General features: G+C 47.5%; 1 protein-coding gene across 1 annotated transcript in view; it reads left to right on the plus strand.

Annotated features, from left to right (window-relative positions):
- Positions 1 to 800: 800 nt before the first annotated feature.
- NAMPT (nicotinamide phosphoribosyltransferase) overlaps positions 801 to 26,602 on the plus strand; it is a 270,111-nt gene continuing 244,309 nt past the window's right edge. The window contains exon 1 of the mRNA XM_078680357.1: positions 801 to 954. Within this exon, the coding sequence (XP_078536483.1) occupies positions 901 to 954 (54 nt within the window). The 5' untranslated portion in view covers positions 801 to 900. The remainder of the gene's footprint in view (positions 955 to 26,602) is intronic.

The following is a 26,602-nucleotide window of genomic DNA, read 5'->3' on the forward strand; positions in this document are numbered from 1 at the left end:
GTTAAGAAGGAACTAAAGAAAGAGAAACGAAAGTCCGCGCTCAGCACGCACACGAGTTGATGTGGGCCGGGTGTGCCGTTTCTAGACGTTGGGCTTATTCCAACAAAAAGCATGCCCGCCCTCCTCGAAGAGAATCGAAACCGAAAGATAGCTGAACAGTCGCCAGTTAGGCTGCCGCCCTTCACAATGCGCGGAGGACAGCTTGTCAGCTAACGTCATCCACAAGCCCCACCTCCCTTACACACACTAAATTGGAGGTACCCTTCGACAGCGCCTCTGACGTCAGGTGCGTTATTCCCCTCCTTTGTAGGCGCCTACCAGTAGCGCGGGAGGCGGTGGCCGTGGGCAGGGTTTCAGATGATAGGAAGTGTGTAGAGAAGTCGGGCGGCCATTGAGATGAAATAGGTGACGCCTGTTACATTTATTTCACAACGGCACCAATATATTTTAGGGGTCTGTCAATTAAAACTATGTTTTTGGACCGTCACATATATATTCGGTGAGCTATGAATTGATAAGTCTTGAAAGTCTCGCACATTATACTTATAATGAAATAATGTAATATAGTGTATAACGCTTGCCAGGCAAGAGAACAGAATATTTTTTTCATTTAAGTGGAAAGTTTTTGCCCAGTTACAGGTCATTACGACACCAGGCTTTACTTCATACAGGATATTTCCACACTTGGCCTTGCGGCTTTCTATTTTCCTTGTTAGCCCGTTGGTGCACCAACCTTGTTTTGTAGGCGTGGCCTGTTTCAGTGCAGCTTCGCCTGCAGGGTTGTGCTTGCTCTGCGGACCGGACTTGGTCTTGGGGGCGGGGGCTTGGGGGGTCACTGTGCCGTTCACGCTGGTCTCCGGGACGGGCACACATTGACGGTTCCGCGCTGCGCAGTTCAAGATGGCAGGCAGAGAGGGCGAGTTTAATATCTTGCTGGCTACCGACTCATACAAGGTGAGACCCCCCCCCCTCTCTCACGGTGGGCTGGGGTGGGCAGGTGGGTTCCTGGCAGGGAATCCGCCGACCTTGGGAGGTGGATGCGGAGAGGGATGTAACCTGCGGCCAGAGCATCAGCGCGGGAGCAGAAATCCCTAGCCGGCCCGCCGAGTGCAGCTCCTGCAGAACACGGGGCGCCGGCTGCATGGCAGACATGGCCAGCCATGGTATTAAGGAAATCCCACCTCCTCAAGCCCTAGAGAGCAGCACCCAGGTATGGATCTATTCAAAGGTGTGGTTGGGCATAGATAGCGTACACCCCCATGAGTGCACCTGACGGGTTTCACCGCTGCCAGCACTACCCAACAGAGGGGCACCCGCAGTACGCCCTGCAGGCAAAGAGCATGCTCTAGGGCGCTCGGTTGCCACCCTGTACCACCCTGGGCCAACAAGGGAAGTAGTTCCCTTTCATCGTCCTGGGATACATGCTGCAACTAGAGAGAAGTGATGAGAATCGGGACCATCCAATAGGAAAATAAGTCAAGAGTGCCCACCCCTGTGTCCCAACACGGATGACCCTCCGTCCTTCACCCTCTTATCCCAGCAGGATGGAGAGTTCACACCTGCCGCCTTTAGATCCGGGGCAGCACCACGCTTTCTGTCCTTACTCCAGGAACCCCCCAACCTTTCCTCCATCTCAAACCCCTTTCTGCTCCAGCAACCAGTACCCCGCCTTCTCCACCTCCCCTCCCAAGGGCGTCGGGGGAGTCTGACATGTGCAAAATTATAGGACCCTTCAACCCTGTCTCCATACTGGATGTGGGGGGTTCCATCACCGTACTTCCCACTAGATGCACAGAGAACGACTTCTGTTCCCAGAATAGCTTTTTCTGAGCCAAGGGCGTGTGAGTGGAAAACGAAAGCAGCGAGTCCTGAGTAGAAATGAAACTTAAGCAACACGTCCCTTCCCACTGAAGGAGTCAGCAGACCCCGCTGACTGATCAGGATCACGGAACGCCCTATTAGACTTAGCAGGCAGTCTATCCACAATTTGCGTCGATTTTTCGGACCCACGTTTTTATTTATTTTTCAGTACACATCCTGTTTCTTTTACTTAAAGATTTAACTTTTAAATTAGTGTCCGATTCAAGGAATTGAAGACAATAACTCATACTTCGCTTGCTTCACCTACAATATTCTACAGCACCCTTACGGCGACCCATTTTACAGACATACCTCAACATTCCACGCAGCCCATCCTTTTAGTCCATTATCCTCCTTTTAAATGAAAACCTGATAGGACAACCACACAAAGCTTGTACTTATCCACAACCATATGCCACACTGAAATCTTCTTGTAATTAGCATCTTTCAGCACCCCAAACCTTATGCTCCCCTCACTTTTATAAAATCGGATGCAGCTCACCTCGAGTCCAAAACAAGCCACACTTTCACATGGCTTCTGCCTCCTGACTTCCCAGTTCACCAGATTTGTGTGATCCTAGACAAATATTTCATTTCACAAGGTCTACTTTAAAGATTCAAGCTTACCAGACAATGCAAGCAGTTTGGTTGGAAAAGGCCTTACTAAGCTTACTAAGAGCAAAATGTGCGATACCAGCCAACCCATTGCTTACCTTTGGTTGGCTTTATTATTCATTGTTCGCTTCTTATTCAATAGCTTTCATAGTCTCTTTTGTTTGTCCCTTCCCTGGGGCATAGTCTCTTAACCATCCTTTGACTTGGCTGACTTGTATCGTGTAGGAAACTTTTTGCTTTTGCACTCCATTCAAGCGAAGCGTATGTGTTTTGCAACTCTCTATCTCGTGTGTTTCTCCCGTGACCGTCTGTCAAATATCTGTGCCCTGGACTGTGTTGATGTCTCACTTGTGTAGTAGGCTCTCGTGTGCTTACTCCTGCCAAACTCTTCCCCCAACCCGTTGCATTCTTGCTCACGTTTCTCTCTATCACTCCTGTGTTGCTCTCCATCGTGTTCTGATTTTTCGTCCCCATCTGTTCCTGGCCCTCTTCCACACTGACTTTTTTCTTCTTTTTTTTTCTTTGCAAGGACCAAACGGCAAATTGCTGCCAGCCTCATCGCCTTAAAAATAATTTGTGCTCATTTTTTTAATTAAATTTACCAATTCAGCTGAGATCAGTAAATAAGAAGCAAGCATTGGCAAAGCCAACAGGTGTCACTGATGAGGCATATTGACCATGCCAATGTTTTTAGCCTCATTGCGATTACCGTGTTGCATGGCAAAAAAAAGTACAATGATTTTGTAGGTGTTCACATGTGTTCAACACTCACTCATACACCTGCAAAGTGATAGATGTAGATGTTTTCGTTTTCTATTTACAGATCTGTGATAGATTCGTAAATATAAAAAGTGCACTTTTTTTAAATGTAGCACGATAGCTATTTAAAAAATAAATTCAAACTGAAGAAGTGGGAAGAAACACACAGGCGAGAGTGACAATAAAATAAGCCATTAGTTAGCAGTGGGCGGTCTTTAAGCAGAGGTACGCTGTTAGGAAGCCCACAGTATGTCTTTGAAAATAGACCGCTGCACTGTTAAAATGACGCTGGTCTAATTTTGAAGGTGCGTCATGCATAAAGATGCATTCATATGTCGTGCCTATTGTTGCGTCCCCACACTTTTTTTTGGGGGGGGTGGGGGGTGCTTGCTGCACGACGTCTTGCAGATGCTGTACAGCATCTCCAAAGGCATTGTCAGACCCAGTAGGTCTCAAAGATGAGACCTACTAGGTTTGCCAGCACTTGCTCTTCTTTATCACATATGAGATGATCTTTAAATACATGACTTCTAGATGTTTGTTATATAAAGCATCTTCTGTTTGTTTTAATAGTTTATAATACGTGACAATTGACTTGCCCTTTTAGTTCACGAATGACATTGCTGTCGGGGCAGAAAAGTTTCTAAGTTCATGTTTGTAAATTATCACCTTAATAAATGCCTCTCAATACAGTGATCTAATCTAATGTGCCACGGTGAAACACCTCAGTGTCGTAAACATATTTTTCTGAATGTTAAAGAGGGTTTGTCATATTTTTACATTGTTTGTTGCCTGAGTTACATGCCAAATATTTTCATGACTCTGCTCTTTCATGGGTTCACAGAGGCAAGAAACTCTTGATCGGGCCCTGGTTGTTAATGTGTGTTTGTCCACCTCTGCTGTCTGTGGTATATTTGTTCTCTATCACATCAGCACAATACAGCAGTTGCAAATCCACCTAGTTCTGCTCCGTACTTTCCAGCGTACGGCAACCCATGCACTTACTCCACATGTAAACACCTTTGTTGACAATCATTTTCCCATATTGTTCCTCTGCCCCACTGAGAAGGCAAGGTGGAAAAGGCAAAGCTGGCCACCTTGCTTGTATGACATCAGCCACAATGGCAGCAAGGCGGCCTAGTTGGTTAACCATACTTCTTTCATCTGTGTTGGTGGTTTGGCTCAAGTTGAGATCAAAGGAAGGTCAGCTTGACCTTTCATCCTCCCTCGGCCATCAAATTCGATTACACCCACAGATACTGACTGCTATGCATAGTGAGCTGAACCTTTCAATTTGTCCTCCGTTTGCAATAACTTTCCTAGACCATCAATGTCTCAATAAGGTGCTGTTGCCCATTTTTGTGTTTAATCCACCAATGCCACAATACTGTCCCTACAACACCCATAGTGACTTACCTATCGATCACTTAATGTTGTATGGTACGTTTAGTTGCCCTCCCTGCACAATTCCATGTAATCCACTGTAATTCACAAGTTGAAGGCACTTTTACATTTGTTGGCTTTTTTTCTTACCTAGTAGTCACTGGGTGATATATAAGGTTGTTTATTCATGGTTAGTCCTCTAGCCTTTAAGCACACTTACATTTCTCTTGAGATGGTCAGGCTATGTTATTGCTTCTAGTGTATCTGGATAACCCTGCTTGGAGAGCAGTGCCTCAAAGAATCCTAGCACTGTTTGTGTCGTACTGCTACAGAGTGTATCACTGGCTGTTTCTTTAAGAGCAATCCCAAATATTATCTGCTTTGATAAATAACTCATTTAGCCCAGTGGAGTCTACAGCAGTTTCTTCTGTCATACTTAATATTTCCACACACTCGTCTTCAACTCTTCATAATTTTAGGGGAAAGAATGTGGCCTAATGGCTAGGGCGGTCGACCTTGTAGCTTGGGAACCAGGTTCAAGTCTCGGCAGGGACACTCGGCATTCTGTGATATTGGGCAAATCACTTAATCTCCCCGTTCCTAACAAAAATGAATATGTCCCTCTGTAACGTAACTGGTGCTCATGTAAAGCTCTCTGATTCCTCCGGGTCTAGTTCCCGACATATAAAACTCCACCCAAAAAATCAATACCTTCTTAGAATAATGCACAAACCATTACTGTGTCCTCTTCAGTTTTATCCACCTTAGGCCACTAGACTACCATGTACCTATTTAAAATAGTCTTTACTTGGCCGGAGCGGCAAGCTAGCAGCTGTGCTCTAAGTGAGATCCTGGCCAGCGCCTAACTTCTTGCACCGTCCTTGCTCCAGCGGGGATCTCTGTTGATGACTGCTGATACTAGCTCCTGGTACCTCCCGGATGGAGTCTGCGGCAAAAGAAGTCCTAGTGTACTGCACAGATTGGCGATGCGTGGTGCAGGCCGTGCTGGGTGATGGCGTGTTCCACCTTATTCTCCTATCTGTGAGACCGGAGCCAACCTGGCCGAGATGGGAGCGTCTCTTGTGCCGGGGTGTATCCGCGGCAGCCACCCATTTGTCTCGGCGGTGACAACAGTCGCACGGAGGGGCAGTCCCGCGGTCTGTATTGCCATTCCTGGGGGAGGCCGCGTGGAGACTTGCCACGTCATCCTGGAGTTGGGTGGTATCAAGAGCAGCTAAGCCTACTCCTGGGTGGAGAGTGCCTCAGCAGCTTTCTCTGGAAGGGGCATTTGTAGCGGTGCCATTTTGACCCCAGGAATTGTACACTTCGCTCCCTTGCCCTCTAGAGCACCTGTCCGGGTGCTGCTGGATCTCCCTAGTCTGCATATCTACGCAAGAGCTGGACTCAGCTCAGGTCTAGAAAAATCCACTCGCCTGCTCGCTTTTGCGAGCCAGATTTAATTAGGGCGAGCTATTTTAAGGTCCTACTCTTTCTTTATGGCGAGTAGGAAGACAAACTGACTTTTGACTTCTGTCTCTGAAAGCAAAGCAAATGTGACAAGATCGCAAGATTCAAAGGCATCGTTATTGCTTTAAATCTTGTTAACTTTTTTCATTTGCTCACACAGGTCAAGTGCATTTCAGTTAGGGCGCGTAGATCTTTTTAAGGTACTAGACATGCAGATCTAGTAACAATTTTTTTATTTTTTGAGCCCTGCAGCTGTTTTGTTGCTGGCTGCTACATCTGCCGTCCCCTCCCTTTGCTGCCGGAGAGGTGCCGTGTACACCTAGGGCTGCTCATGCCGCCTCCTGGTGAGGGTCTGGCAGGCCCAATGCAGAGTTGGTGGCTTTGTCGGACCTTTGTGGATGGGTGCCTCTTGTGCTGCTTGTGGTGCCCCAGTTGAGGATATTAGCGGACCAGTTTATTTCAGCTCCCTCGTGATGGCTAATGAAAAACCTGCCAAAAGGCAAAGCAAATTGGACCAATACATCAAATCCTTGCTGCACCCGGACATGGCGCATAAGAAAATGTCAGAACCCTGAACCATAATTACTGTAGCGCAGGGCCAACCAGTGGACAGTGCATCCCTACTGCTCACCATCCAGGAGTCCAGGTTGGCTCTAGAGACTAAAATTGTTGCAGTCGGAGCAGCAGTCTTGCTACTCTGCCAGGACTTCTGAAAAACAACGGGCCGTGTCACGGAGGGACACGGTTGAAGGGCGTATTTCAGCCCTGGAAAGACATGGTGCAGACATTGCAGCGGGTGGTCCACACCCTGAAAAATTGCAAAATCCAACATACGCTGAATATTAACAACACAGAGGGACGTGCCGGTCACAATCCTCAATTTGTGGGCTTCCTGGAGGGAGCTGAGGGGCTGAATCCTGAGGCATTCCTTGAAACCTGGCTACAGAGTCTCCTACCTACTGACGAGCTATCTCCCTGCTTTCTCATTGAATGCCCACATAAGGCATTCTTGCGGCGACCGCTGCTTGGGGCCCTGCCGAGGGCCTTAACTACCTCAGTTGTGACATGGTGTACGTTCGCCAAGCTTCGGGGGAAATATCCCTTTTGACTCTTCGAAAATCCGACTTTTCTCAGACTACACCAGGTCAGTCCAAACCCAAAGGAAGTTCTTTGAGCCATTTAAGAAGAAGTTCCACAATATGGGCCAGGGATACATGCTCCTCTTCCGGCCAAATTAAAGGTGCTCTTTCAAGGGCAAACCCTCTTTTGGACCACCCAGACAGCGTGGAAATTGGTCAAAGAGCGGCCTCCACATATGGACCTCAGTGTCTCGTCACGGCGGAGATTGCGTTTCAGGAGTGGGGCCTGGCTGACACGTGGCGGCTTGAGGCTCTCACAAGTGTAGGAATTTTAGGGGTGTGGCGCGGAGACGATGGTCCCACTTAGTGTCGGTGTACCTAGGAGCTCAGAGTCTGTGACGCTGGACCCGGACGTGTCGGAACAACTTACTCTTGCGTTAACTTGGGCAATAAGTGATTTACATTTAAGGCGCTCCCCATGTTTTATTGTTTAGTTACTATGGGGATAGTTAGTAATGTATGATGGGAAACAAATGCTTCTGGTGAGGGGGTATGAAGAGGCGGCAATTGGGGGGGCGGGTGAGTAAATGTGAGGTTTTCATTTTACCTCCCTGCTCTGTTTTGTATTGTTCACTGTTTGCTCTTTTTGCAAGGCATATGCAACAGACCACAGAAGTATAGGTGTCACTCGTCCCACTTCCTACTCTCACCCGTTGTGCCCCCCGTCTTAAAATAGTAACCTGTAGCATTAATGGCCTCTTTGACAAAATAAAGAAAGACGCAGTGTTGAGATGTGTTAAACTTCAGGATCTGGCAAGAGATCCGATTTTGGGAGTAACCCTTTCTGCAGGATTACCCCAAACTTTGTCTTCCTCTTTTTCTGACCCTGTGTTTTTTTTTGCTTTTTTTTTTTGGTCTAAGGACGCTGAGAATTTTACCGCTGTGGATCAGTGCTAAAGTGCATGGACTTCGTCCCTAAACATGTATGTGATAGGTGTATAGCTGATTGGTATATTTAATTTACATGTAAGTCCCTTGTTAAGTGTTGCCTGTGTACTCGGGGCTTGTACGTTTTGTACGTTTAATGCTACTAGTGGGATGCAGCACTGTTGTTCCACTCACAGAAGTAGCCTTTCAAACCAGTCTCAGACCTGCCTGTGTGCAGTTTACTACCACTTCAACTTGCATTTAAAACCTACTTTTTATTTATTTATTTATAAATAAAGCCTTCACCCCTTTTTTTTTTTTTTACATATGTCCCCCCTAAGGTAGGCCCTAGGTATCCCTAAGGTCAGGGTGCTATGTAAGTAAAAGGTAGGACATGTACCTTTTGGGTCTCGCTGGAAATGCATCCGTAAGGATGCATCCAGCTGGAGACCAGTAGCGATCACTCTGGGAGGAATGACGGACCGTAGGGTGCGCGAGCTTTTTCTCTCCTGGATTCGTGTGCGCGAACGCGCACGTCGCGTCCCGCGCCGTACACATCGCAGACAGACACTCGCTCACACACCCCCTCCCCCACAGTCACACACACGCACTCCAAGACACACGCACGCACACACACACATACACAGGCCGCCTCTCCCCCCCCCCCCACGCGCGCACGCGCGTACATGCTTCACCCCCCGCCCGCCCGCCGCTCAGCAACGCACTCACCGGCTTCCTCTCCTCAGCTGCAAGGCCCGGCAGCAGGACTCTTCTTCCCTCCTTCGGCACCGGGGCCCTTCGGCACCGGGGCGCAGGGTAGGCTCCTGCCTGCTCCGGTGCTCCAAACACGGCTCCAATCGCGGCTCTTCCGTGGGAGGCGGGGTAGGCTCCCGCCCTCCTACTTCCTGTTTCCTGTTGTCGCGCCGGCCTGCCTGACTTCCTGGTCGCAGGCCGGCAGAGTAACGAGGATGTTTTGCGGTATTTATTTATTTATTTAATTATGCATTTTTATATAGCGCAGACTTTACCCGAAGGCGGTATTATTTATTTATGTATTTATGCATTTTTATATAGCGCGGACTTTACCCGAAGGCGGTATTTATTTATTCATATATTTATGCATTTTTATATAGCGCGGACTTTACCCGAAGGCGGTATTTATTTATTCATGTATTTATGCATTTTGAAAAACGAATCTGACTTTGTGTAATACTTCAGTGAGGATATCTCATCTAACTTTCCTGTCTAATGTTTATCATTTGGGGCAGAGACAACACTATGCTAAGTGTTTGCAGAGAGTGCGCGCCTTTTATTATTACACAATAATGTACACATTTATTTTAAGACAAAAGATGTACAATATATTTTTTATTTCGTCTATAACGACCATCCACCAAATCTACAACGGAGACAATATTTAACAGAACTGTGTGTAGATAATGCATTGTTTTTTTTCTCTGAAACCATGACTGTATGCGTGATCCCCTCCTTCGAGCCCCCTCAGATCCTCAGTGCATCCCAGTTGACGCACTGAGTTGGACATCCCTGTGTTCTGCATTTCATTGTGAAAGACATAACTATACAAGATCGTGTAGAAACAAAATGCTTTTCTACCATAAACTTCGGGGTGAAACTTAAAAGTTGGCATGATTTTTGTGAGTGTGTGTTTTATCTGACAGCACAGTTGTCATTTCATGCACAGTTGCATACACAGGGGCAGGAATGCTTGCTCTTAAAGCAGTGTAACCAGAACAGAAGGGCTTCAGAAACAGACGTGCGTGCACAACAGAGCTGCTCGCCTTTTAATTCACTTGCAAGAACCGGAGACATGATTTTAGTCTTTTTTCCCCAGTTGTTACATAACTCCTTAATTCGTTCTGGGAAGCACTTGTAATGACGTTCGCCATTAAGAACCGGACGACGATTTCCCAGAGATCTTGCGGGGTCCAGTCCTGTTTTTTCATCCAGTCATCCCGGTTTGAGTCCATAGGTTGACTGGGTTTGCTTAACCCTGTGAAAGGTGAGGGCGAGGAAAGGTGTCCATTCACTCCCAGTACAAAGGAGCATGGGAGTCTATTCACTGGGCTCTGATGGCAGCATGTGGGTCATCCCTGACCCCTGGCCACCCTTGTTGCTGGTAGTAAAGGGCGTTGCAGTGAAAGGGACTGCGCTACACCACCCTCTCCCACTACAGATTACCCCATGAAGCAGACATCTCAAGCTCATTACATGTGGGTAATTCCTACCGGAAAAAAAATACTGCAGTATGGGAAGGGCTCTCCTACTGGGAGCTGCATCAGGAGGGAAGGTCTATGCCGTGAGCACTGCCATGTGATTGTGCACTGATTTATTTTGATTGCTCAGGCTGTATTAGTGCTGGTGCAATTTCATAATGTCATTTCTTCAATACATTGATTGCACCATTGCAACACTGCACCACTATTTCTGGTGGACATAAAGTGCACATGTGAACTATAACAAAAATTTATCTGGGTTAAAATGATAAGACGAGCCAAATTTGCACATATATTTCTGGATTGCAGAGATTAACTTTAGTAAGATTTTTTACTTTCAACCACACTGCATTACAACATGGCACAAAAATAATAAAGCCAATAGATATTGTATAGGCAATACCTGTAGGGCTATGCCGATGATTGTTCTTTTAAAGTCTTTATAGCTGAGTGTGTGAATGGGTGATATCCTGAACCATGACATACCTCTGGTTACACTTGAGTGTGTTTGGGCTTTCCTGTGAGTCTCTGTGTCTGGCTTCAGGGGTGGCAAGGATCCGTGCTGAGATAGATGGCTGTCTGTATGCTTTTAACCCCGTGCACCATCCCAATTAATAGGATTAAATGCTACCTGGAAGGGGTAAACAACCTTTACAACGACCTACCATTACAACGCAACTTTTACAACGCAAACTATTACAACGCATTGCTCTGGGGGGCGCTCTAGGATAGGGAATAGGTTAATTTACTATCCAATAACCTTCCCTACTATCCATGGGGACTGGAGTTGGAATAGTAAATTAAACTATTCATTATCCAGCGCCTAAAAGCATTATGCGTTGTAATGGTATGCGTTGTAAAAACCGCGTTGCACCATCAGGATTCAAGCAAGCCGGGCCGAAGACGCCTGAAATGGCAGAAACCGGTCCCCGGAAGCTTGTTTCCTTCCCAGTGTAAGAATTGGCTTTTGTAGTCTGGTCTGCCCTGTTCCCATGATGCACTGGGCCAGGGACAGACTAATTTGCATACAGCCAGGCTCTGAAACTGGGATGGTGCAATGAGCTAAAAAACGGTGTTGGATCTAGCCCTGATCTCTTGACTGGGTGAGAGTACTCTGCTTAATTCAGAGACTCTGTCCATCACCACCCCTTGTTGTAAATTATTTTGTCCACCCTAAGCGTGGAAGGGTATACTCAGATGTGAGTCCCTTGCTCATTGCACCATCAGGATTCAAGCAAGCCGGGCCGAAGACGCCTGAAATGGCAGAAACCGGTCCCCGGAAGCTTGTTTCCTTCCCAGTGTAAGAATTGGCTTTTGTAGTCTGGTCTGCCCTGTTCCCATGATGCACTGGGCCAGGGACAGACTAATTTGCATACAGCCAGGTTCTGAAACTGGGATGGTGCAATGAGCTAAAAAACGGTGTTGGATCTAGCCCTGATCTCTTGACTGGGTGAGAGTACTCTGCTTAATTCAGAGACTCTGTCCATCACCACCCCTTGTTGTAAATTGCGTTGTAAAGGTAGGCATTCCTGCACTTATATTCGACTGACTTGAAATAGGGCGGTTAATGCCTCACTGTTCATTTGTGGGCACAGCTGTCTGTCACAGAATAAAGTCGTTCTTAGACAGCTGCTGTTCCACTTAATGTTACAAATACTATAGGTGTCACATTTGTGAAAGTTAAAACTATTGGCATTGTAAATGACAAAGCTATTACTATAGCTATTTTCACAACCAACACATAAATAAAAAAAAATGTAATTCACAATACCAATGGCTCAAACTTTCCTAATGCGAGACCTATTGCATTGCAAATGCTTGTTTATATTTTGCATGTATTGGTAGTGACAAACAGCCCATTTTGCTTTTCACTACTGTGAGGCCTACGCCTCTCATAGGGTATCATTGAGAGTTCCTTATTAATCTTTTAAGCTGTAATTCCTGATCAGAGGGAACGAAAGGGGACCTGTGTACTTAAGAGTTTTTTTTGAAGTCACTCCCACATTAAAGGGATCTTTGGGTATAATTACTGTGTGTCAGACCCCATTTAATCAGTCACTTTATTGGATTTGTAACCAGACACTGCCGGCTCTACATCTGCATAATGCCAGGAGAACTGCTGTGCTGCCAGGAGGGACTGTCACTCTGTTTACTGCTTTGTTGTGTTGGCCTGCTGATTGCTTGTTGCAGGAGGGACTGCCACTATGCTACCTGTCTTGTGCTGGTTTGCTGTTTGCTGCCTGCTACCATCTTCTGGGCTACTTAGAATGTGTTTGCCAAGAGCTTGTTGGCTTGCCCCCTGTTTCCAAGCCTCAGTCTTCCTGTACCTGCTGCAGCCGTGAGATGTTGCGTACTGATTGGGAGCCTTGCCGGGCACTGCCTAGCCTTTGGAAGGGAGACCGCTGCAGCGCTTCAAGCACACCGACTCAGCCCGGCCCCAGGCAGATGACTGCCGCATTGAGAGCCCTATCTATGAGGTCCCTCAGTCAGTGGTTCTCCATGCTGGAGTCGAGCGCAACCTTATCTGAGTGACCTATGAAAATGCAAGTGTTCTCTCAACACTCAAAACCATATAACATTGTGATTTGATTGTACTTTCGTATGCTCGTAACCTAAGAGAGGCTTATTTTTACCTGCCTTTGAAAACTTGCATATCCTGTAACGTATTCACTGTATTTTTATTATTTCTGTCTCGATTTAATCAGATAAATATGACCTATTTTTCTAAACCCCGTGTGGAGTCTACTTGTGGTGTATTCATTGTGTTACTGTGTGTGAGTATGTTGCACAAATACTTTACACATTGCTTCTTTTGATAAACCTGTCTGCTCTATGCCACACTAATAGAGTGAGCACAGGTTATCTCAGTTGTGTATTTAGTTCACCCAGACCAGAATAGAGGTTCCTGCCTGGCCTGGGTGCATACCTTAGCCAACCAGGTACTCCATTTCTAACATTGGTGATGAGCTAGGACTTGTGTTTGTGCAATGCCATATAGTAACTCATTGTTCACTACAACTCTATACTGAGACCATTTCGATTTAGTTATTTTTTCAATTTTCCCTGTGTAGCCTTTTTGCCTTTTTTCCTGTTCTACCATGTCAGAAACTGGAGAAGTAGTACCTGCACCTGCAGCAACTGATTTTGAGCTGGCTAAGTTTGATACTTATAATCTGACCCAGCTGAAGTGCTTCCGTAAGGGATATCGGATTTCTTTCGAGGGACTCCCCTGGAAGGTGGGATTCCAGAAAGCTTTGAGAGCCTGGAGGGAGACCTAGTTGCAGGTTCCGACAACCCAGGGGAGGAGGAGCAAGAAATCATGGAGGAGGAGGTTAACCTGAGTATAAATTCCAATGAGAATTTACAACTACTAGGCCAACGGCCTACAGCAAACAATACTGGTTTCCCCTCCCAGCCAGGACACCTGTCCCCAGTGAAACACACAGGAGAGAAGAAAGGAAAGTGATACTAGATCTTGCAAATTTGGAGCAACAGCAAAAACTTGCTTTGCCTGAAAAAAGGCTGGCTCTAGAAGAGAAGAGACTAGTGACGGAGGAAAGGAGGATATCCCATGAGCTAAGGATCAGAGAGCTGGCCGTAAGAGCCCCCCAAGTGGGGTCCAGCAGCAGTAATGGTGGCATCAAACCTGCAGTTTTTCATACGAGTCAAAGGTCAGGATACCCAAGGATTTGATGCCCTGTTGTGTTGTGGAGAATGATGTGGACAAGTGTGGAGAAAGACGTGGACAAGTGATCTGCAGTCAATGAAGTGACTTTGAGGGTGCACAAGGTCCCAGAGGAGTTCTGAATGTGGTAGTCTCTAGAGGTACTTGCCCACAGTGGGGAGGGACACTATTCTTACACTAGAGATGCAGGGCCATACATGCTACACTAATATAAAGACCATCTTGACCAGTAATTTGGGCCGACACCTGAGCAATACCGATAGAGGTTCATAGCTTGTCACAAGCTATCCACACAGAGCTGGGCTGACTGTTAAGACCTTGCTGGTAAGTCACTGAAGGGCTGGATGAGGGGCAGCAAAATAGATGATGCAGGACTGTATAACTTGATTTCAAGAAAGCACATATTCAGTCACTGTTTTACAGAGCTATGCCAATACCTGGTTGATTGTAAGTTCTTTGACCCCAGGGATCTTACAAAGGAGGCACACTTATGGGTGAGTACCAGATTAGTGTCTGAAGAGGCATTTGGGAGTGATCCAAAAGTGATTGGCTCCGCTCCCTCCCCCCCCCCCCCATCACCGAGGGCTGTGGATGTTCACAGTAACCCAGACAGGTTCCAGGATAGTTGGGGGGTAAAGGGTCCTATGTCCCTTCTCAGAGTAGGAGGAGAGTTGGGGGTAGGCAGAGGCCCAGGGTGCCCAATTCCTGCCCCAGAGTTTGGATTTCTCCCTGGGGAGCTTTGAGGGTAGCCTGATCTGATCTGTACCAGGTGACCATCCACTGATGGTAGATTTCCAGTGTCAGGAGCCCTGGGGAGGGACTGTTACAAGTACCCTACCAGTAATGTTTTATGGGGTACCACTCTACTGAGGCACATGGAAGGAGACATTCCCCAGTGGAAGGGCCATAGGTTGCCAGCTCTGAGACCAGAGCTCCCCAAAACTGACCATGGTGATGCCACTTCTGGCATGGAGGGAGGCTCCATGCTCTGTCACATGGATAGGGCTTGGGAGACCTGCACCAGCAGACTCTTGCACAACTGCACAGCACACACAGATTATGTTTCCCGGGGGGGGGGGGGGGGGGGGGGGGGTAGTTCTCCCTTGAAAGTCCTGACTTGTCAGGTACATGTTACTCATCGATAGACATTGGGCTGGAGGACGAGTTGCAGGATGTCAACCCAGAAGTGATGGTAGACTGCCACAAGCTCCCTGACAGTTTAGCTCTCTGGCTGGCTGTACCAATCCCAGGGCTTGAACATCTTAAAAGTTTTACTAGACCTTCAGGGCTAGTTACTTGAATATTCTACTCAACCTAACTGTAATATGCTTGCCCTGTGAACTAGTCTCAACCTGTGTGATGCAAAATATTTTGTTTATGGAGCCACCTTTTTCTTTATTATCACAAAAGAGAGCAGCACCTTTAAATATGCAAGTTCACTGTTTCTGCTGCCCAAAAACATTTTATTTATTAGACTAAATGTTTGCTCCATGTATAACAAGAATCAAGCCCATATATAGGGTACACATGATCCCAGGCTTGCCTCTTAGTTCACTAATTGCATTGCCATTTGGGAAGGAGCAGTAATAATTCCCAGTTCATGTTTAAATACTCACTTTTAATTAATATATTTCTAAAGCATGATGTGGTAGCGCACTGTCATTTACAGATATTCAATTCAAAAGTCTTTATTTTGATTTTTTTCAATCATAAAAGACAGTTACAATTTATTATTTTAAAATTTACCCTTCATTGACAGCTAATAAAATCCACAGTTCGTCACTTCAACTCTCAATTAACAATTATTGGCCTACCGCCATACATAAAACCCATAAATTACAGTCATTAAATAAATTATGTTAAAAAGAAGAGAAAAAAAAAGGAGGAACATGGATATATAATTCATTTCATTCTTTAAAAATATTTTAAAATTAATCATTAGGTACATTAATCACTAGTAACATTTTACAATCTCAAGTGTCATAGGCCGTAATTACTGTAGGCTCATTTTACAGGCCCGAATTATCCACATCCAGTGGAGGAATTTAGCTATGGCTATAACTATGGCTTGGGAGTTGTCAGTTCGTAGAATCCTGACAGCCTCACAACCCGTTTTGAGACCCAACTGGACACAGATAGGTTTTAACCAAGATCTCCTGGGTACCTTATATTCTGGACAGGCAAAGAGAACGTGCCCAATGACTTCCCGCTGATCGGGACAAAAGGGACAGGCCGAACCTTGTCTCCCACGCCATTTTGCAGTGAGAGCATTTAGTGGTAATGTCCCCACCCTAATCTGATGATATTTCTTCCTGTCCCCTGGGATAGTAATCCAGTCCCAATAAGCCTCAAAGGCCGGAGAATGCTTAAGTTCTAGGAAATCTGCCGTAAAAGATGGTTAAATACAGCGGCCAAATCTCTTTGCCTCCAACATGTTCCAGTACAGGTCTCGAAATATTTTTCTAGGTGGAAAAGAATTCCCTACTGGGTCATCCCACAATGGAGATAATCCCATAGCCTTATATATTGCTTTTACCTCCTTCATCCATACTATTTTATGGGCCTTAGCGGAGTCTCTCACCTCGAGGAAGGCCCGTGCATACTGGGAGAGTTCTGGGGTAACCCATAATCTCCTCCAGTAGGCAACCGATCTGTATCTGGCCATATCCTCGAGGCCATGAGACCCTAGATCATAGTGGAGAGGGATCAGTGGAGCGGAAGCCGGTAAGCCTGTAATGTTGCGCAAAAATTTATTCTGCGCACCCGTCAACCTTTTTAAGTTACTGAGGGTGATTGGCCTGGTATGAGATAAGTAAAATTCCTTAGTGAGTGCTCCTGTCAATTGTGCGTGCTTCTTGATCAGCTGGTTGGTGTGCTGTTTCCAGTCTGTTTCCAGTCTAATTTGGATGATCTGGTTATGCCCAGATAGTTAAATACTTGGGTCTGCTCCAGTTGAACCCCATCCATAACCACCTTCCCTCTAGCATATTTATTTTTATGCAGGACCATGAACTTTGTCTTAGATGTATTGATGACAAGACCATGGTCATTACAAAAAGCTTGGAAGACTTCAACGGCCTTCTGGAGGCCCTGCTGTGTCTTCGAAATCAATAACGTATTGTCAGCAAACATCAACAGGGGGATCAGCTTGCCATCCAACTTGGGGGCATCGGTTGGTTGCTGTTCAAAATAGCTGATCACCCTGTTGATGTATAGTGAGAAGAGTGTAGGGGCGAGTACACACCCTTGGCGTACCCCCCTTGCGATAGGGAATTTATCAGTTACACTTCCCTGCTGGTTCCAGCGGACTCGGGCAAAATTATATATATATATATTTTTTTTTTTTGAAAACCTTTATTGGTCACAAACACATGATATACAGCTCAATGCCTACAACCCACATCCGTAGGCCGGCAGTTACAGTGGTCCGTAAGAAGATGGTCAAGTAGTCCCAATAAGGGTATGTGAGTAACACAGCAAGCCGCCTACAACCCACATGGGCCGGCCGCGATGTACTTAGACGTGGGTCATAGAGGAGATTGCATGATATCTACTTGATTACTATGTGATTTTTGAGCAACAAAGCAATGAGGTTACTTTTAACATTTAAAACAACTTTACAACTTAATATGTTCATTTCCTTCCCCAAGCGAAGCCACTATGCCGGAGCAGCGGTATGGCGGAGCTTGTAGCGCGGGGGCACGAAGTTGACGTCTCCGTCCAGCATGTAATGTCAGGCCATGCCGGCCGTGTTGTTACCGCTGCATCAAATGTGACTCAACCTCTGGGAAGGTATTCTTCACGCTTGCCATGCTGAAAGTATGAAATTGTGTCTTGCTATGGGTGTGTTGCAGTGGATATTTGCCTGAGTGAGACTAGCCGTGCCGAAACAAGTCCGAACAAAAAAAGGGGGGGGGGGACGCCCGACTCCTCGCAATCCAATCCCTCCATGTTCTTTACGTTGTGTGGCAGGGGGCGTAACATTCGGTGCGACGTGTGTTTGCAATCGCAGGTCCTAGAGCAAGCTTTTTCCAGCAGGGGGAAGCATATGTAGGAGGCGCGCGCTGGGGTAATGTCGTTGGTAGTGTGAGAGTGGGTATAGCCCATACGTGGGGGCGGTGTTGCTATTACTGCAATTTTATCCCTCAGTTATCCCCCTCAACGGATGCTTCATCAGTGTGTGACTGAAGTAGGTATGAAGTGAGGGGACCCCATAGATCCTTGGGTCGTGACTTATGTGGTAAGAGGTCAGCATAATTGTGTAATTGTTCTTGCCAGGTAGCCATGCAACTCAGCCAGTCCTTAAATTTAGGTGCCCGCCCCCTGCCCTATCTGCATGCCACCAGTCGCTTAGCCAAAAGAAGGCTTAGTGCAAAAAATTTGCGGTTCGTCTTCACCGCAGGGTGAGCAAGTCCGAGCAGTGCTATTTTAGGACAAGGGTCTATGGATATTCCGATCATGGCGGATATAGCGTCAAACACCTCCAGCCAGTATGAGGCGACTGCTCGGCATCCCCACGCTAGGTGTATAAAATCTGCTCCCGGGTTGCCACATCGGAGACATCTATCGTCGTCCTTGAGGCCCAGACGGTGTAACTTTGCAGGCGTGAAGTAGAGCCGGTGCAGGAATTTATAGTGTATCAACCGGAGGCGAGTGTTGCCGGTTACGGCGTGCGTGTGAGAGCAGCTCGTCTCCCATTGCTCGTCTGTCATGGGATCGGGTAGGTCAGCATCCCAGTCGTGCCTGGCTCTAAGGGAGGGAGGCGATGGAGCTACCTGGACGTGTTTATACAACATGGAGACTACATGCTTCGGGACCGTTGACTGGAGCAGGGAATGTAGAGGCGCCATGATTTCTGGTTCGTCCGGAAAATTGGGCGTGACGGATTTAATGTTTTGCCGGAGGCGAACATAGAGGAAAGTATCCATCATCGTGGGGGAGTTGTCCCCAAAAAGCTGCACTGCCGTGCGGAAAGTGCCATGGAGATAAAGATCTCCCCAGGTGTATATAGCGCATTTGGCAAGGAATTTACGTCCTAATTCTTCTCGGGCGACACTCACTCTGGGGTCGTTAGCCACTGCCATTAGAGGCGAGTAAGCGAATAGTACTCCCATATGCCCTGCAATGCGCTTCCAGGCTCTAACAGTACAGTTCACCGTAGTCGGGTCTCTGTCGGTCATACTGACCGTCGTGTAGATATACCCCGAGGGTTTTTCTGGTCTCATGTACCCATCCTCAACTGCCAGGTGGGCCATGAATGGAGGGGGATGGAACCAGTACGAAGCAAAGTGCCCTTGGGCACAATCGTAGTATTTTCGGAAGTCCGGGACTTCAAACCCTCCTTGGTGGCAAGGCAGCATCAGGGTTTTCAAACTGAGTCTGGCCTGTTTGCCTCCCCAGATCAGTCGCGATAGCTGGGAGTCGAGGGCCCGAAAAAAGCAAGAACCCGGGCTATATGGTATATTCGTAAATAGATATAATAGTTTGGGGAGGACCACCATTTTTATAAGTGATATGCGGCCTGCCATGGATAAAGGAAGGTGTAGCCACCTGGTAACGCTGTCCGTCAGTTTGTCCAGGGCCGTCCCATAATTCGCTCTGATAAGGTCCTCCCGATTCCTGGTGATTCTGATTCCTAAGTATTTTATTTCATCAGATTCCCACACTAGGGGGTAGTCAAGAGGGAACTCCGAGGTCTTGTCCGTCAAGGGGAACATAGCAGATTTTGCCCAGTTTATCTGTATCCCCGCTATTGCCCCGAATTTAGTAATCTCGCGCAGCAAGGGATTTAGATTGTCTCGTGGTTTGTCTACATAGAGGGTCATGTCATCAGCGTATAACGCGATCAGGAGTTGCCGTTCCGGATAAACGAGTGCACGATGTCTGTGGTGTTGTCTAAGTTTCGCGGCTAGGGGTTCGATGGCGATCGCGAAGAGTATCGGGGACAGAGGGCAACCCTGCTGGGTACCTCGATGGATCTCAAACGGAGCGGAGCGAGCTCCGTTGAGCAGAACCGTAGCTATGGGTTTATAATATAACAGCCGAATCCAGTCTAAAAAATTAAAGGGGACCCCCATCCTTTCGAGCAGTGTAAGGAGGTAATCCCACTCCAGGGAGTCGAACGCCTTTGTGGCGTCAAGGAACACAGCAGCAGCTTCGCACCTGGGATTAATATCTTGCAGCACTGCTTGTAAAGTACGCAAATTATGGGATGTGGCACGGTTCGGAACGAACCCCGCCTGATCTGGAAGGACGAGTCGTTCCATAAGGAGGTTGAGACGTGTAGCGAGGACTTTAGCTAAGATCTTGCTGTCTGTATTCAATAATGAGGGGCCTGAAGGAATCGCTGTGTTCAGGTGGCTTACCCGGTTTCAGCAGTGACGTTATTAATGCTTCTCGCATCGTGAGGGGGAGTGAGCCTTCTTCCAACGCAGCGTAGAAGACTTGTTTCAGTATGGGTGCTAGCACATGTATAAAGGATTTATAAAAATCGATCGGCAGGCCGTCCGATCCCGGCGTCTTCCCTGACTTCATGGACATGATGGCATCTTTGATCTCATCAAGTTCGAGTTCATGATGAAGGAATTTTTGCTGGGACGGTCCCAGCCAGGCAATAGCAGTGTCATCTAAGTATTCCTGCAAGTTGAGCGTGTCATTCCTATGTGAGGTGTAAAGCGAGGTGTAGTGTTCAGTTAACACTTGGAGTTGTGTCGCGGTATCGCGTTGTGGTGTGCCATGTTTGTCCAGTAAAGTGGGGACATAGTTTTGATATCGAGGGGTTCTGACTGCGTTGGCCAGTGCCTTACCAGGTCTGTCTCCCTCACCATATATCCGAGCATTGAAGGGTTTACCCAGAAACTTGCCTTCCCTATCCGCCACTTCTGAGTATTCGTTCAGTTTTTCCCTAATCTGAGCATGCGCTGCGCCGTCCCTGTCTCCATTAGCTATCTCTCGCTCTAGCTGGCGGAGCTCTAATTCTAGCTTGCGTATGTCTGTTTGCAGCGCCTTGAGAACTCCTCCCCCTTTGGCTATACAACTCCCCCTCATCGTCACTTTAAAGGCCTCCCAAACTGTAGTGAGACTCAAGACTGAATTAATATTCCGTTCAAAGAACTCTGTGATTTCCTGCTCCAATTCAGCAGTGAAGGCAGTGTCAGTTAGATGTGCGGGATTCAGGCGCCAGTTCAGGAAAGGGGGTGTGGTAAGGGGGATGTTTAGGGAGAGAAGAACCGGGGAGTGATCTGAGTATGTGCGCGCCAGATGGCTTGCTTTGGTTAACCACGGGGACAGACCTGCTGAAACAAATACATAGTCTAGGCAGGCCCATGTGGAGTGGAACGCAGAGCAACGAGTACCTTGTCTGGTAGCGGGATGCATATGTCGCCACGTATCTACCAGGTGGTGTTCCTTCAGTATTCCCAATAGTGACCGTTGAGTATTAGTATAGTGAGAGGCATGTGGGTGTGACCTGTCCTGTGCGGGTATTAGTGCCGTGTTGAAGTCCCCCCCTAGTACCACGTGATCTATCCCCAAAGCCTGTATTTTCCCCCACATGGTGAGAAGAGCATCGGGGTCATCTGTGTTAGGACCATAGTAACATGCAAACAGTATTGTGTGTGTGTGTAATTTCCCCCATAGCATACAATAGCGCCCTTCAGCATCTACCTCAGTTCCAGCTGGAGTGAAATGTGTTCCTCGTTTCACCAGTATTGCTACCCCTCTAGCGTAATTAGAGTAGGATGAGAACACCCTGCTCATAGCCCATTTGGAAGCGAATGGAGGGGAACCACTAGGCATCTGATGAGTTTCTTGCAACATAGCTACAGATATCCCGTGTCTGTCCAGATACCCCAATATTTGTCTTTTTTTCTTAGGGTTATTTAACCCGCGTATATTCCAGGAGATTACTCGGAACTGCGAGGCGGACTGTGGTTCAGCTACGTCTCCCATATCTCTAACAGAAAAACTGAGTGCCAAACATCTGCAACATCCATGCGTGTATAACAAGTGGCATCAAATATGTGAATTGAATCCCAACTACCCTCTCGGTATGTCCAACTACTAGTTTGAACGGTAAACAATTCTGTCCTGCAGGTAACATGCTGGAACATACCCCCTCCCACTCCGGCAACCCCAACTCGCCGGGCATCCTGAACCCTCCCAATCCCCACTATCCCTCCCTCCCCCCAACTTAAAAACACAAGAAATGTCTCATATCCCTCCATTCTACCACTAGAAGGGAGAGTTTGGGGCTCGCCCATTGGGGTACCGTACTAGGGGCACCAAACTTGCCATCCACCTCCCTACTCGCACCCACTTGGAACCAGGTACAGACCCGGTCTCTTGGCGTGGGACGGAGGTGGGCGATCGAGCCTGCCAAATATGTATACCAAGTCAAGCAGCAGTGTTAATGTGTACCTCACCATGTTGTCGGTGCCTAGTTCGTCGCCTCTCCTCGTCAACGGAGCGGCCACAGTGAGTATGTTCTATTCTTGCTGGTTCATAGGCGAAGTGGATCTGGAGCGATGATTTTCAGCGCCTCCCCTGGTCTTGTCCGTTCTGTGTCGTTTAAGGAAGTCCTCCACCTGTTGAGGATTGTGGAAGAAGTGTTGCTTGCCCCCGTGGGAAACTTTCAATTTCGCCGGGTACAGCATGGCGTACGTCATCTCTTGATCTTGAAGCTTCTTTTTTACCCCTGAGAATTTCCTCCTGGCCTCCTGCACCGCCGGGGTGAAGTCCGGGAAAAATGAGAGTGTAGTATTACAGTATCCTACGGTGCCAATCTCTCTCGCTCGACGTAGCACCGCGTCCCGGTCTCTATAATTGAGGAACCTCGCAATGATGGGGCGTGGTTGGGCACCTGGCGGTGGGCGTGCGGCCAAGGATCTGTGGGCTCGCTCCACTATTAAGTGCGAGGAGAACGATTCCTTACCAAAGAGTTCGACGACCAAATTTTCGATGAACACCTCCATCTTCCCGGTGTAGGTGGACTCCGCAAGGCCCAAGACGCGGATGTTGTTGCGCCTGGACCTGGCTTCTAAATCCTCGTTTTTCTCCGCAATGATTTTTAAGAGCCTGTCCATTTGGGTCACTTGTCTGTTATTCGTAGTGGCACCGTCCTCCAGATCTGAGATCCTATCTTCCGCTTCTTTAAGTCTGGTGTCGTGCTGTTCCAGTTTGGTAACCACACTATCCATGCGAGTATTGATCGTGTCAATTTTGGAGTCTATACTTGTCAGACTCTGTTGCATGTTCAGCAGCAAGGCTTTCCATTCGTCATCAGGAGGTCCACGGGCGGGAGGGCTACCTTCGGGTTCCTGCGTGTTTCTGGAGGCCCGCTTAGTTTCAAACGGTATTTTTGTTTGTTTGGCGTCATTGCGGCCCATGTCGCGTCTTGGCGCACGCGAAGCCGGCGTGGTAGGAGCAGCCAGTGTGTGGTGACGTGAGTTAGTGTCTAGTTGACGAGGTGGAGTTGCAGGGCGGAAAATGCCCCTCCTGGAAGTGGCGCTATGGGCGCAGTGTAGATCAGAGGTGACGTCTGTTTTATTTCTTTGGCCCACGAACCCAAAGTAGTACAGCAGGGCTGGTTAACAGTGTCCCCCCAGCCTAAGGTGAAGCAGGAGATGTTGTTGACGTTCACTTAATTCTCCCACCGATGCTCCAGTGAGGTTCCCCCTATGCGGACCGCAACAGGGGAGTAACCAGGAGAGCACCGCCGCAGTTGTGAAGGGGCCAGATCACCTGGTAGGTTATGTCCCGTTTAAGTTCAGATGGCTGTGAACAGGTATTGCCGGCTCTGCGCCAACGTTCAATGTGGCTGGCGGGTGAAGTCTCATAAGCAGGCGAGTGAGCAGTGAGGCGTCCACTGCGCCTCGCTGATGCGAGCTGGAAGCGATGATATTTCTGGGCCAGTGCGGTGCCAACACCTCGGCAGTGAGCGTCGTGCAGTGAACGGCGGGAAGGTCGCCCCAGGAGAGCGGGCGGGTTCCGTGAGCGCCGTCGGGATTGCCTGCCAGGTCACACAAGCGGTATGAACGAGCCCTCCGCTCCTGGGGTCGATAGTAGGTAGTTCACGGCAATGCGCAGGCGGCGGGAAGGTCGTGAATGGCGAGCGGGATCTGTGCAGTCTTAGTGCGCCGCAGCGCAGGATGTACTTTCGCTCCCTGCCAGAGGTGACTTTTCCGGCTGTATTAGCAACGATACAGTCTGTAATGCGGCGTGGAAGTTAGCGCCAGATAGTGTGTCCTGCCGCTGCCTGGTTAAATCTGTAACGCCGACAATGGCCCCGTTCGCGCTCTTTTTGCAGTTAACGGCTTTCCGCATTCACCCTTAAGACGTGGCAGAGAGAGGAAGGGCTCACCGTCAATGTAGGGAGGTCCTCCCCCAGCAAGACACTGGCGCAGGGTCAGTAGTGGCACGAAATCTGTCCAGCAGTCGATGCTTCCGCAGCTCCGATGAGGCCGCAGATCCCCGGAGTTTCCCAGCAGGCCGGCCCCAGAGCGGCGGGTCACTGGCAGACGGCCCGGGCCGCCTCCAAGTAAATCAGCGGATATCTTCGCTCTCAGACGGGCGATTCGGACGTTCTTGGCACCGCTGAGTGCGGAATGGCGCCGCGGACACCTCGGCGGGGAGATAGAACAGCTTTTCCCGGTCAGGATGGTCAGAAGGATTGATCAAAGGCTCGATCCGGCGAGAGCCTCACTACAGTGCGGCCATCTTGGTTTGGCGCCACCTAGCGCCCCCCGACTCGGGCAAAATTATCTTCATGCAATCTGATTAGGAGTGACAGGATATCCAATGGGATACCCTGTTCTTGTAAGGCTGCCCACAACTTAGTACGAGGCACCAAATCAAACGCTGATTTAAGATCAACGAAATAAAACAAATCTAAAAACTTGATCAATTGTACTGGTATGGCTACGAAACCCTGCCTGTAGGGGCGACAACATATCATTTTCCTCTATCCAGCCCTGAATACGCTGCAGTAAGAGCCTTGCCACTACCTTTTGTATGCAGGCAATAAGGCTAATTGGCCTGTAGTTTCCTGGGTCCGAGCACTCCCCCTTTTTGAAAAGTGGGATAATCTCGGCACCCTTCCAGGACTCTGGTATTAGTGAGCCCATCGCAATGCTATTAGCTAGCAGATGGATATAAGAGGCCCAAAGATCCTTATCATGCATAAAAAGGTCGGCTGGAACGGAGTCCAGGCCTGGTGCCCTAGCTTTTGGGATATTGTTCAAAGTTTTAATAATATCAGCTTTGGTGAAGGAAAGGTGATTTGCGCCCTCAATTGCTTTTAGGAGAGCCTCACGCTCTTCTCCCTCCTCGTCCACAGCGGCAAACTGGGACGCATAGTGAGAGACCCAAACATTTGGTGAAACATAATTAGGCTGTCCGGTTTTAGGTTTAAACCTATAATAACTGATAAAACCCCACCAGAAGGGAAATAGCCCTCACCAGTGTAAACATATAAACACTGAAAAAACCCTGCACAATCACAAACTAAATGCCATGCAAAGAAAGGAAAAGGAGCATGAAAGAGTCGTTTTTATTTCTTCCTGAATGTGCCAATACAATTTAACTTTGTTACATGAGGTAGCAGTAAGAAAGACTGGGCTAACATTATTCTTCTTGAGTTTTGTTGTTTAGGGATGTCACAAAAATATTGTTTCTTCATCCTTTTTTCAGTTTTATGGTCTTTGGACTAAAGATACAGGGGTTAGAAGCATGTTTTAGGTGTTTATTAATTTTATAAATTGTAGAGAATCAGGAAAATATCTAAATCGTATTTGATTTTTTGCCTACGTTTGAGTCTTTCACTGATGTAGGTTTCATAAGAATCTTTCCCAATATGTACCATCACATTTACCCACAGAGAATGGGTAAAAACCCTTGATACATCAGCCCCCTTTTCTAGTGAGTCAGTATTGATAGTAGGTGAATGACCAAACACCCCAGGCTTTAAACATTCAGTGCAAGGTATAGTGACGGGTATATGTGAAAAGAGGGCAGTCAAAAAGCATCTGGGATACTGGTGAAAACATGACACCAGACTTTTGGAAAACATGGAATGCAGTGTCACTTGGAATGCTGATGCAAAAAGTTCTTACCAAGTTCAACAAAGATTGGAGTGATATTGTTTGTATTTGCAGTGATTCAACTAAAAAGTTGTGTGTTGACCTGTCAAAATTGATACCTGAGCCGAAGTGCTTCCCTGTAAGAGATCCTTGCCACTTGTTAGATGGCAATCTGAAAGCATAATGGCAATCTTCAGAGTTAATGAAGAATGCTATTGACTTTTTAGTCCATTCTGGTGCACTGTTTTGTTATGCGAGGGAATTAAAACACAAATATTTCTCATGTTGTGCTCTGTGTGGCATAAAAGAAAGAATCATCCCAAATGTGTCACTTAGCTGGTGGTTCTCAGTCCTAGAGGCCATGAGTGCTATATGATCCATGTGACAGCCGTTCACAAACATTTTGCTGAGTGATGATGAAAACAGCAAGAAATATGAGGATCTTTTGTCACATATTGATGGGATTTGAAAAAAAATACACTCTACTGCATTCTTAGCTTTTTACAGGAAAGCATG

Source organism: Lissotriton helveticus, chromosome 1_1 (genome assembly GCF_964261635.1).
Source record: "Lissotriton helveticus chromosome 1_1, aLisHel1.1, whole genome shotgun sequence".
Taxonomy (NCBI): domain Eukaryota; kingdom Metazoa; phylum Chordata; class Amphibia; order Caudata; family Salamandridae; genus Lissotriton; species Lissotriton helveticus.